We start from the raw sequence: 12,515 nt of genomic DNA on the forward strand, positions 1-12,515 counted from the left end.
TTTGAAGCTTTAATTAATGTAAATAAAAACTGATGAGTCGAGGACCTAGGGGCCAGGGTTTGGGGTTAAAGGTTAGGATTTTCATCTTTAAAAACCAAATGGGAGTTCTGGACTCCAGTTAGAGGAAGCACTTCCTGGCCTGGGATGGAATGTGGGAGGAGCACCCAGGGCGCGCTGAGGACAGTCTCTGGGGGAATCTTGGCGAAGGAGGTTGAGCCAGGCAGTGTGGACAGTCAGGGCTAAAGGGGCCCTCGGAGGTCTTCAGTCCAACGTGGACACAGCATGGAGGGGAAACCGAGGCCCCAAGGGGACGGCACTGTGGCCCCCGACCCACCGCTGCCTTGTGACTCGCCCCATCCCCTGAGTTAAGAAGCTGTGCTTTCTTCACAATGTGGAGGATGTGATCATGAGGAAGTGAAGTCCAGTCACACCCAGGGGACTAGAGGAGACCCCGAGAGAGTTACAGGAGGGTCAGTGGATGGAGCCCTGACAATCTGATGTTGTAGGCCATTTGGTCTGTGTTTAGGGCCGGATGGTCCTGGGAAGGCTTTGTCCCCACAGGGATATGGGGATGAAGCAGGCAGACGGGAAGTGTAGGGCATGGAGCTGTTGGTGTTGGGGAAGTTTCCCTGGAGAGAAAGGTGGGTGGTGGGGGCAGGGCGGGTTGCCGGTTCAGTTTCTCAGACCCAGGTCCAAGTCCTCTGGGTTTTGTTCTGTGTGGCTTTCTGTTCTTCTATATTGCTTCTCAGTTCTTCTCTACTGCTCCTCTTTGTAAAAGAGATTTGCAGAAATGAATGGTGCTGGCCACTTCCACCTTTCCACTCCCTGCTCAGGGTCAGTGACAAGGGTTTATCTTTCCAATGAGAGGTCACTCAGAGCCTGAGGAAGAGTCCTGCCCTCCCTGGTCCAGGCTTCCCAGTTACTGAAGGCAAAGGTGGGTGGCTGCTTAAATCTGGCTAAGAAAGTTCCTTCAACGCCAGGCTTGGTGGCCCCATCTGTGTGCGGGGAAGGGCTCATGGTTCAGACTCTGGGGAGGGCCAGTCTCACCTTGCCAGTCATGGAGAGGTGGTGTTGGCCTTCTTTAATGAATATATGAGGTACTCCTGGCATTTTACTTATATTAGATCATTTATTCTTCCCTGAAACTGCATGAGGAAGATCCTGTTATTGCCTTGGTGTCACAGATGAGGAACCTGGGGTTCTTGGAGGTTAAGACCTCATGCTCAGGGTCACCCAGCTGAGAAGGCAGAGCCAGGAGTCAAACCCCAGTCCGTCTGACTTCAGAGCCTCTGCTGGAGTGGAGGAAGGATTAGAGTAGGGGTGGGAGAGAAATTGGCGTGGTGAGTGATGGAGGCAGTTCCCCCCAGGGAGGAGAAGCAGGCAGCCTTTGGAATCTTCATACCCTCTTCTGATCTAGAAAGGACCTTGTTTACTGGGGCTATTTCTTTTTTTCTTTTTTTAAATACTATTTTGGATTTTTTTGTTTGTTTGTTTATTTTTTGGCTATGCCACACAGCTTTTGGGATTTCAGTTCCCCAAATGGAAATTGAACCTGGGGCTCGGCTGTGAAATCGCCAAGGCCTAACCACTGGACAACCAGGGAACTCCCTGGAGCTACTTCTATACTGAGCCATAGAGTCTGATCTTCTCTAGGGGGTGGGGGGAGGCTGCTTGGGGGGCTGGGGCAAGATGGGAACAAAGGGCATTGATGTGGGAAGAGGCGCTCTGGGGAGGCAGTGACCGGACCACAGCCTGGACCCTGGCATCCTGGTTTTCAGCCCCAGCTCTGTCCCCATCGTTATGTGGCCTCAGAGAAGACATTTCCTTCCCGGACCTCAATTTTCAGATCTCTACCCTGAAGCTAGATGCTTTCCAGCTCAGGGCTTATGGTTTTAGTCTTGGATGTTCAGAAGGGGCCCCAAGAAAAGGAGGAAGGGACAGACTTAAGAGTTCCTGGGGAGGAGGACACCCTCAGGAACATAAACACTCAGGAGCGGTGGAGCAGGCCGCCCTTAAAAGGGCAAATATGCAGCGCGCCCGGGGGTGCGGGGGAGGGAGGGTTGGTAAGGCCCTTCTCTGTGGGGCCGGCACTTCCCGTTTGGAGGTCCGTGTCTACTTCTTCCTTCTTCTCTCCTCCTGAGGCCACTCCACCTTACTCCTCATACTCAGGCGAGACCTTAAAAATATTTAGACAGGTATGAGCCTGGTGCCAGCCAATCAGGGCTCACAGCTGTGAACACGGGTGTAAGACTAATGGGGTGCTCCAGCTGTATGTCAGCCCTGCCTCTGCTGCCCCTCCCAGGAAAGCCTGGTTCAGGCACTTAAGGGCAAAGAAGGACCAGGAAGGAGACTGGGGCGAGAGAAGTCGAGGAGGTGAAGACAGAAGAGAGCTCAGAGGGGCAGTGACTGCAATCTCTGATTCCTAGTAGTTAAGGCACCAGGCATCCTTGAGGGGAACAAGGGCACAGTCTGGAGGTGGAGGAAGCAGCTGGCAGGCTAGTGCAGAATCCGGGTGTATGTTGGCAAAGACCTGGAGCAGGCCCAGAGTTCGCAGATCCTCCCAGACATCAGCCATCCCTCCCGAGAACCCCGTCATGCCATACAGCCCATCTCATCCCACCTCTGGGACCTGCCCTTCCATGCTCTGTGTCCTCAGCAAAGCAGTCTTACCTATGGGACCTGGCCTGGAGTCTGCATCAGCATCCCAAAGGGATGATGGGCAGGGGGCCCAGGGAGGCCCGCCCCTATCTACCTATGGAATTAGTGCTTTCGGAGGCCAGGGTTTCGTCCCACCCACTCCTGCCCATTGGCTATCAAGTCCCCTGGAAAGCCTCAGTGTCTCCCTTCCTCCCTTGATGTCCTCAGCTACCTGTTCCAGGTCTTTGCTGACATAAACCAGGATTCTGCACTAGCCTGCTAGCTGCTTCCTCCACCTTCGAGACTGTCCCCTTCTTCCCTTCAAGGGTTCTTGATGTCTTAATTATTAGGAATCAGATTTCAATCAGTATTTCTTGACTGATTGATAAAGACCCCTCTGTTCTGTCTCCATGAGCACAGTTTCTTTTTCCTCAATTGACCAAAAAATATTATTGAGCACCTACTAAGCACAAGGCCTTTTATTAGCCATAAAGGCGTGGGGGGGTGGGTGTCAAATAAGCAGGAGGCATGGCCCCTGTCATCAGAGAGCCTTCACTGTAGCTGTGGAGACAACGTGCAAACCTGGAAAAGATGGCCAGTAATACCAGGCGGGCTCAGATAATGTGTTATTTTAGGTATCCCTGGGTCTACTAAAAAGTCTTTTTTTTTTAATTGAAGTATAGTTGATTTACAATGTTATGTTAGTTTCAAGTGTAACTGCAAAGTGATTTTGGTTATACATACATATGTATCTATTTTTTTCAGATTCTTTTCCCCTATAGGTTGTTACAAAATATTGCATATAGGTCTCCGTGCTCTCCAGTAAGTCTTTGTTCGCTATCCATTAATATATAGTAGTGTGTCTATGTTAATCCCAAACTCCTAATCTAATAAATTGGTAAGTAAGGGGAAGGAAGGATCAAATCCCTTTGAATGAATAACCTAAAGTTTATATATATAAAACATAACTCTTGGATTGTATAGGGCAATATTTCTTAATATCTTTGAAAAGTAATCCTTAGAAAAATTTTTAAAAGTTCTATGTTCAAATACATTTATTAATGCAACAATATATGTATTCTTTTTTAAGGTAACAATATGGTTGATTTATTCTTTTTCTTAACATACGCACATATCTATTCTCTTTCAAATTCTTTTCCCAATTAGGTTGTTATAGAATATTGAGCAGAGGTTCCCTGTGCTATACAGTAGGTCCTTGATGGATATCCATTTTAAATACAGCAGTGTGTACCTATCAATTCCAAAATCCCCAGCCATTCCTTCCTCTCCTCCCCCGACCATAAGTTCAGTCTCTAAGTCTGTGAGTCTATTTCTCCCTTTTAAATAAGTCCACTTGTATCATAGTCTAGACTCCACATGGAAGTGATATCATATGCTATTTCTCTGACCTCAGTCAGTATGACAGTCTCTAGACCCATCTAAGTCCCCGCAAATGGCATTACTTCATTCTTTTTAATGGCTGAGTAACATTCCATTGACTTCCCTGGTGGCTCACCCAATACATTGAATAAATGCTAGAAAACATTTAAAACGTCTGTCACAAAGTTAATAAAGAAAGATAAAGTAGGGACTTCCCTGGTGGGTCAGTGGTTGAGACTTTACTTTCCAATGCAAGGGGTGTGGGTTTGATACCTGGTGGGAAAGCTAAGATCCCAGAGGCTTTGTGGTGCACCCCCCAAAAAAAGAGATAAAATGGAATCAATAAAAACACCTCTCTTGAATGATGAGTAACATGCGTCATGCCTTATATGGGAGGCTAGCTCAGATGACTGATTTATTAGCTAGTTTGTTAGGGTTTGGAAATAAAGCAGTGTTCTCCTTGAGTTACCTTGGATTCACTAGGAACACGTTATGCCACAGTTATCTTTTTTCGATAAGGTTCTAGAACTTGATTCAAGGGAATGCCTTAGATTTGACATATTTGGAGCTCCCCAAGGATTCAGGGAACAATCTCCTGTGGTGTCTTTAAGAAAAGAGGGCAGGGACTTCCCTGGTGGTCCAGTGGTTAAGACTCCATGCTTCCCATGCAAGGACACAGGTTAAATCTCTGGTGGGGGAACTAAGATCCCACATGCTGTGCAGTGAGGTCAAAAAAAAAAAAAAACAAAAAAACCAGAGGGCTAGATCAGTGCATGGGATTCAAAGCTGGTTGAAGGACTGTCCCTTGAGAGTGTTAATGACTAGTTCTTTGGCATTCCCAGACGAGGAAGCTGTGTCATCTGGGCTTGTCTGTGTCCTTGTTGTGGTCAACATTTAGAGCAATGATGTAACTAAAGACCAGGGGGACATTCTGATCATTCCGTTAATGACCTAGATATAGGAGAAACAACTCAACCTTTGGGTATATTACCTAAGCACTGAAAGCAGGGACACAAACAGATATTTGTACGTGTTGGTAGCAGCGTTCTTCACAATAGCCAAAAGGAGGAAGCAACCCCAGTGCCTGTCAACAGATGAATGGATAAACAAAATGTGGTCTCTGCATACAGTGGAATATTATTCAGCCAAAAAAAGTAAGGAAATTCTGCTACAGCTTGTATGAACCTTGAGGACATTATGCTAAGTGAAATAGGCCAGTCACAAAAAGACAACTGCTGTAGGATTCTACTCATATGAGATACTGAGAGCTGTCAAATTCTTAGAGACAGAGAGTAGAGTGGCGGTTGCCAGGGGCTGAGGGGAGAGGGAAATGGGAAGTGATTGTTTAATGAGTACAGAGTTTCTGTTTTACAAGATGGAAGAAGTAACAGAGGTGGATGGTGGTGATGGTTGCAGAGCAATGTGAATGTATTTAATGCCACTGAACTATACACATGAAAAATGGTAAAATAGTAAACTTCATGTTTATATGCATTTTACCCACAATTTAACAAAATCTTGTCCCCAAACCTGTGTTATATCACAGATATTACAGCTAGAATGTCTGTAGAATATAAAGGTAGAATAAAGGTAGAATCTGATTTATATTCAAAAATTAAGATACAAAAGTGTGGGGAGAGTATGTTGAGCAGCAGTGTGGTGGGTAAACAGTGGTCTTTCTGCAGAACCCACCCAGATCTGAAACCATGTTTAGGAAGCATTGGAAGGATCATTTGGCCCATTCAGGAAGCCCACGTGTGGATAACTGGACTTAATCCACCTGGAAGCTATGTGGCCTCAATGACTAGGGCCAGTGTTTATCCTTAGGCTGGTCATCATAGGACTAGGCCTTCCCAGAGGGAAACCAAACACTTAATCCTTTCTGTTGCAGTGACCACCCATCTGTTGTGTCTCTCAGTTCCGGGCTCTAGCCATAGCGGTATCCTCTGTTCTCCGTCTGTATGGAGAGCACATTTGAGCACATTTGACCAGATTCCCATCACTCTTGGTTGAACACCATTCCAATGATCAGCCCCATCTCTTTACCCAGGGTTCACTCTAATGGCTCCGCAGGCCACCCCTTCTTCTGGATGGATGGGTGAACCCACACCCTGTTGATATTTCACATTCATCCAGACATGCCTGGCTACAGCAGACTGGGAAGAAAGCTGTGCAAGCCTTCCGTCCTCTGCTCCCAGGGAGGCCTGCACTGCAGGAGCCAGGCCATGTAATTAGCTCAGTGTCTCCCCTGCCAGCCGAATTCAGCCCTTCCCTCCCCATTGGATTACACCTTTAAAGCAGGTATCCCCAGACCCTGGAATATTCACATGAATAAGGAAGCCCTGCAGGAAAATGGTCTGCCAGTGGACGGGGAACAGGATTCCCATCCGTACAGTCAGAGTGGGTAGTGTGTAGTGCCACCTCTGCCCTGGAAGTCACATTCTGTGACCACAGCCCTCCCATCTTCTTTCAGGGCACAGAGGGAGAATCTGGAAGTGTTTGCAGTTGTGGGAGAAAGGAGCTTGGCTGTGGGGTCAGAGGCCCCTGAGAGTTGGCCAAAGAAGTTATGGTGGCAGAGCAGCCACGTCCTGGCCCACCTGGCTGCCAGGCCTGACCACTCTGTACTCTGTTCTACCCAGATCACGATGAGGACCTAGGGCATCTGCCTGTGGACTGTCCCCCTGGCCTGCAGTGACCATGGCCCCCCGCAAGAGGAGCCGCCATGGCCTGGGCTTCCTGTGCTGCTTTGGGGGCAGTGACCTCCCTGAGATCAACCTCCGGGACAACCACCCTCTGCAGTACATGGAGTTCTCCAGTCCTATCCCCAACCCAGAGGAGCTGAACATCCGCTTTGCAGAGCTGGTGGTGAGTGAGGGGCGGGGCAGAGTGAGGGGCGGGGTAGAGTGAGGGGCAGGGGCAGAGTGAAGGGGGCGGGGCAGGGCGAGGGGCGGGGCTGGATGAGGGTCAGGGCAGGGAGGGCTTGGTCATGGAGTGGCGGGCCCCAGCAGGAGCAGAAGGAGCCAGACAGAGGGCGGGGGCCTGTGTGCGGGGATCTTCACCTGCTGAAACCCTGCTTTTGGCAGAGATGGGTCCCAGAGCACCTCAGCTGTGGGGGAGAAACGGTCAGCACTGGGGTGGACACCGTGAAGCTTGTCCCCAGAAGATGGACTTTCCTCATATCTCCACTGGACTCTAGACCTCGCTGGGCAGCGGTAGGCTCCCATGAGAGGAGCAGGTGCAGGCTTTGTGAAGTCGGCACCGAGGAGCCTCAGAGAACATAAGAATGCTTGACACCTTTTTCTCATCTGCTGGCTGGAATTTCCCCGGGATCCTCTTATCTCAGACATAAGAGACAGGTGGAATTCTGTAGGCAGATTCTGGGTACCTCAGAACAGGATTAAAAAAAAAAAAAAAAAGCCTTTTAATTTTATATTGGAGCATAGCCGATTAACAGTATTGTGATAGCTTCAGGTGAACAGCAAAGGGATTCAGCCATACATATGCAAGTGTCCATTCTCCCCCAAACTCACCTCCCATCCAGGCTGCCATGTAACATTGAGCAGAGTTCCATGAGCTATACAGCAGGTCCTTGTTGGTTATCTACTTTAAATATTGCTGTGTGTACATGTCCATCCCAAACTCCTTAACCATCCCTTCCTCCCATCATCCTTCTCCCTGCCCCCTGCTCCAGCAACCATAAGTTTATTCTCCAAGTCTGTGAGTCTCTTTCTGTTTTGTAAGTTCATTTGTATCATTTCTTTTTAGATTTAGGGGATGGTTTTTTAAATTGAAGTATAGTTGATTTACGGTGCTGTGTTAGTTTCTGCTGTACAGCAATGTGATTCAGCTATACCTGTATATACATTCTTTTTTTATATTCTTCCCCATGGTGGTTTATCACAGGATATTGAGTATGGTTCTCTGTGCTGTGCAGTAGGACCTTGTCATTTATGCATCCTATATATAATAACTAGCATCTGCTAACCCCAACCTCCCGCTCCATCCCTCCTCCAACCCTCTCCTCCTGGGCAACCGCAAGTCTCAGATCAAGGGATGATTAACTAGAAACAAGGAGATAGAGATGCCTGAAAGACACCTGGATTGGGACTGGGATGATAACGCCTCGTGTCTAGCCTGGGCCAGACAGAGCTCTGGCATTCACACTGGCGGCAGCTCTTCCAGACTCTCTGTGATACCCATTTAGACCACAGCAGCACCCTGTGTGTGAAACATCCTATTCTGACCACAAAGAGACAGAACAGGAAGACGGCATGATTCTTCTCTTTGGAGGTCTGGTGGTGAGACAAAGCCTGCACACCAAAGAAATTCCCAGATGGGGGAGTAGGATCTGTGCCCAGGACTCGGGCCTGAACCCCTGGGAGAGAGAGCCATAAACGCAGGGTCATCTACCATCAGCTCTTGGTCACTTATTCTCATGGCTGGCCTGCAGAGAAACAATGCAACATGATTGGAATGGGGTTTCCTACTTGGATTCGGTCATGGATGTATCTGATGAAGACAATCCAGCTCTTCAAAGCACAGGACCACTGTAAGATGGAGCAATGCCTGTGGGAGAAAAAGTGGTCCACCTTCCTCACCACATCAGGTTCAGGAAAACTCACTGTCCCAAGTTATGCCTTTCCTGGGAGTGGAGCCAGGGGTGGGAGATAGGAAATGGCAACCCACCCCAGTATTCTTGCCTGGAAAATCCCATGGACAGAGGAGCCTGGTGGGCTACAGTCTATGGGGTCACAAAGAGTTGGACACAACTGAGTGACTAACACTTTTCTTTGCTTGTGTAGAATAATATTTGAAGCCTGAGCCGTGTTTGTCAGTCCTGCTAAGATCAATTTTTCACTCAAATACTGCTAACACCATTTTCCACATTAAGCAGTTCTCCAGTTTTCTATGGACACCAATTGGATGTCCTGCAATACAACTCCATTCTGACACTTACTGCCCAGAGTTAGCACAGAGCCCACAGGTTAAGGGCTCAGATCCACGAGACTGCCCCTTACTTCACACACCCATTAGAGGTGGTGGGTCCCAGGTTTCCTATGCTTCTGTCCAACATGGCTACAAACCAGGAGTCCCCACGATCTCCTCTGCAAGTGTGGTAATTTGCTAGAACTGCTCACAGAACTCAGGAAACACTTTATGTACTGTTACCAGTTTAGTATAAAGGAGATGATAAAGAATACAAGTGAGCAGCCAGAGGAAGGCGTACAGAGCATAAAGCCCAGAAGGGTAAGGTTCCTGTCCTGAGCCCAGGAGCATCTGTCCCCGGAAGGTTCGGGGTGCCCCACCCTCCCATCACGTGGATGCATACACCCACCCAGAAGCTCTCTGAGCCTTGCCATTCTGGGGGCATTTGCGGTGGTTTCAGCAAGATAGATTTTTTTCCCCTTATTTTTTATTTTATATTATAGTATAGCTGATTATGGGGCTTCCCTGGTGACCTTGGAAGAAAAGCTATGAGAACCTAGACAGCATATTAAAAAGCAGAGACATTACTTTGCTGACAAAAGTCTGTGTAGTCAAAGCTATGGTTTTTTCCAGTAGTCATGTATGGATTTGAGAGTTGGACCATAAAGATGGCTAAACGCCAAAGAATTGATGCTTTTGAACTGTGGTGCTAGAGAAGATTCTTGAGAGTTCCTTGGGCAGGAAGGAGATCAAAGCAGTCAATCCTAAAGGAAATCAGTCCTGAATATTCATTGGAAGGACTGATGCTGAAATGGAAACTCCAATACTTGGGCCACCTGCTGTGAAGAACTGACTCATTGGAAAAGACCCTGATGCTGGGAAAGATTGAAGGCAGGAGGAGAAGGGGATGACAGAGGATGAGATGGTTGGATGGCATCACTGACTTGATGGACATGAGTTTGAGCAAGCTCCAGGACTTGGTGATGGACAGGGAAGCCTGGCATGCTGCAGTCCATGGGTCGCAAAGAGTTGGACACGACTGAGTGACTGAACTGGTGACTAAAACAGTAAAGAGTCTGCCTGCAATGCCAGAGACCCGAGTTCCATCCCTGGGTTAGGAAGATCCCCTAGAGAAGGGAATGACAACCCACTTCAGTATCTTGCCTGCTTCTCCATGGACAGAGGAGCCTGGTAGGCCACAGTCCACAGGGTTGCAGAGAGTTGGACACGACTGAGCGACCAACATATGACTACTGCTGCTGCTTATAGCTGATTGGCAATGCTGTGATAGTTTCAGGTGTGCAGCAGAGTGGCCCAGCCATACACATACATGTATCCACTCTCCCCCAAACTCCCGTCCCATTCAGGCTGCCACAGAACACTGAGCAGCGTTCCCTGTGCTGTACAGTAGGACCTTGTTGCTTATCCACTTTAAATACAGCTGTATGTATATGTCCATCCCAAATGCCCTAACTATCCCTTTCTCCCACCCTTCCCCACTAGTATCCGTAAGTTCGTTCTCTGAGTCTGTCTTGTAAATAAGTTTATTTGTAACGGTATGATAGATTTTTAGCTCCATCTATTAGAGTTTGGGGAGTAGGGCTGAAAGTTCAAGGCTTCTAATCAAGGCCTGATCCTTCTGATGACCGGCCCCCACCCTGAAGCTCTCTAGGGTCCACCAGGAGTCACTGCAGCAGGAGAAAAGGGACTCCTATCACCCAGGAAATTCCAAGGGGTTTAGGAGCTCTATGTCAGGAACAGAAGATATTCCTGTCAGTTCTATCATTCATGAAATTCCGAGGGGTTTAGGAGCTCTAAGACAGGAACCGGGAACGAGGGTCAGAAATATTAGGTTGACACTGCTATATTTAAAATGGATAACCGGCAATGACCTACTGTACAGCACAGGGAACTCTGCTCAGTGTTATGTGGCAGCCTGCATGGGAGGGGAGTTTGGGGGAAAGTGGATCCATATATGTGTATGGCTGAGTCCCTTTGCAGTTCATCTGAAAGTATCATGACATTGTTTGTTAATTGACTATACCCCAATACAAAATAAAAAGTTAAAAAAAAATAAAGCATGATGCCATAAAACACCAAAACAGATTTTTTAAAAAAAGAAATGTTGGGTTGGCCATAAAGTTCATTCAGGTTTTCCATAGCATCTTACGGAAGAACCCAAATGAACTTTTTGGCAAACCAGTATATTTCTTACATTATCCCAGTCAGGGACATCTTCCTGAGAAGAGTGCATGAATTTTGAAAGAAGGACATGGCGAGCAGTGTTCCTTCCTTTGGCCCTTTTAGTCTCCAAATATTTATTGAGCATGTTAAGTGGCAGGATTTCTTACTAGGTACTTTGGCAAAAAACAAGGATGAGTCAGACTTGTCTCGTCTGCAGGCTAGCGTGAGGTATTGATCAAACAAATGAAAAATATTTGAGAGACTGACGTGTACTGGGTTTCGTGGGCTGCCAGGGATTTAGTGATGGACCCACTAAAATGGGTTGGTGCAGCCCCTCCCCCCAGGAATATGAAGTCTAACGAGAAGCCGGGTCTTGAACAGTAATGACAAGTGTAGAGAGTGTCTTGAGAGGGAATGTTTGGGGCGGTCTGTGGCCTCTCTAGCAGAGAGCCTTATTCTAGATTCAAGGTCCTGATGGGCCCCCTAAAGCAGTGACAGATCTTAAAACAGAGTGATGGTCAGGTAAGTGAATGGAGGTGCAGAATGATGCCATGGAGTCCCTGCCAGAAGAAGCAGCAGATGTGAGAGTCTCAAGTAGGAAAAAGCTGGGTCCTTTGGGGGGTACCATTATGATGAGAATATCTGAGGATTTGGGATTCAATCCTAGGCATGGTAGAAAGCCACTGAAAAGGTTAACCAGGGGTTTGAGGTTCTCCAATATACTTTTCTAAAAAGACCATCTGGGGTACTTTATTGGCTCCAAAGGCACTGTGTAGACCATCTGGGGGCTCCAGGTGCAAACTCAAGCTGTGGAGGATGGTGGCTTGGACTAAAGCGTTAGCCGTGGAAATGGGGAAAAGTGGACAGATTCCGGAGCCACTGAGAAGGAAGGATAATAGGACTCGTTGGGACTAATGCGTGAGTAGGAGTCAGGGAATACCAGGTTTCTTACATGAGGATCTGGGTGGATGGTGAGACCCTCAGCAGGACAGGATGTGCCAAGGAGACCCAGGCTGAGGTGACTGGGGTAATGAATTCAGTTTGTATGTGCTTGCTGTGCCTCAGTTTCCTCATCTGTAAAATGTGTTGTTGCAAATGTAATGGATAAACTTTAAACCCTGAGAACAGTGCCTGGCACACTATCACACATGCATGAGTGTATGGGGCACCTGAGGGCCGTCAAGCTGATCGGTGCACAGGCAGTTGGGTGCCAGGATTGGGCGCTCAGGACACTGGGGGGCTGAGAGGATTTAGGATCGTCACTGAGTCCTTGGGAATGACTTGTGAAGGAGTCACCAGAGGAAGCATAAAGGGAGGGGAGAAGAGGACCCAGGATGGTGCCCTGAGGGACTTCAGTGCTGAGTGATAGGAGAGAGGAGGAGAAGTCA

The 12,515-nt window shown here is 47.9% G+C and overlaps 1 protein-coding gene across 6 annotated transcripts in view; it reads left to right on the forward strand.

Moving 5' to 3' along the window:
* The window catches only part of DAAM2 (dishevelled associated activator of morphogenesis 2), a 135,606-nt gene that overhangs the window by 73,082 nt on the left and 50,009 nt on the right, over nucleotides 1–12,515 (forward strand). For all 6 annotated transcript variants that reach the window (XM_070777918.1, XM_070777921.1, XM_019985653.2 and 3 more), the window contains one exon: nucleotides 6,657–6,882. In XM_070777918.1, coding sequence (XP_070634019.1) covers nucleotides 6,715–6,882 — 168 coding nt within the window. In that variant the 5' untranslated portion in view covers nucleotides 6,657–6,714. The remainder of the gene's footprint in view (nucleotides 1–6,656; nucleotides 6,883–12,515) is intronic.

This window comes from Bos indicus, chromosome 23 (assembly GCF_029378745.1).
Source record: "Bos indicus isolate NIAB-ARS_2022 breed Sahiwal x Tharparkar chromosome 23, NIAB-ARS_B.indTharparkar_mat_pri_1.0, whole genome shotgun sequence".
NCBI lineage: Eukaryota > Metazoa > Chordata > Mammalia > Artiodactyla > Bovidae > Bos > Bos indicus.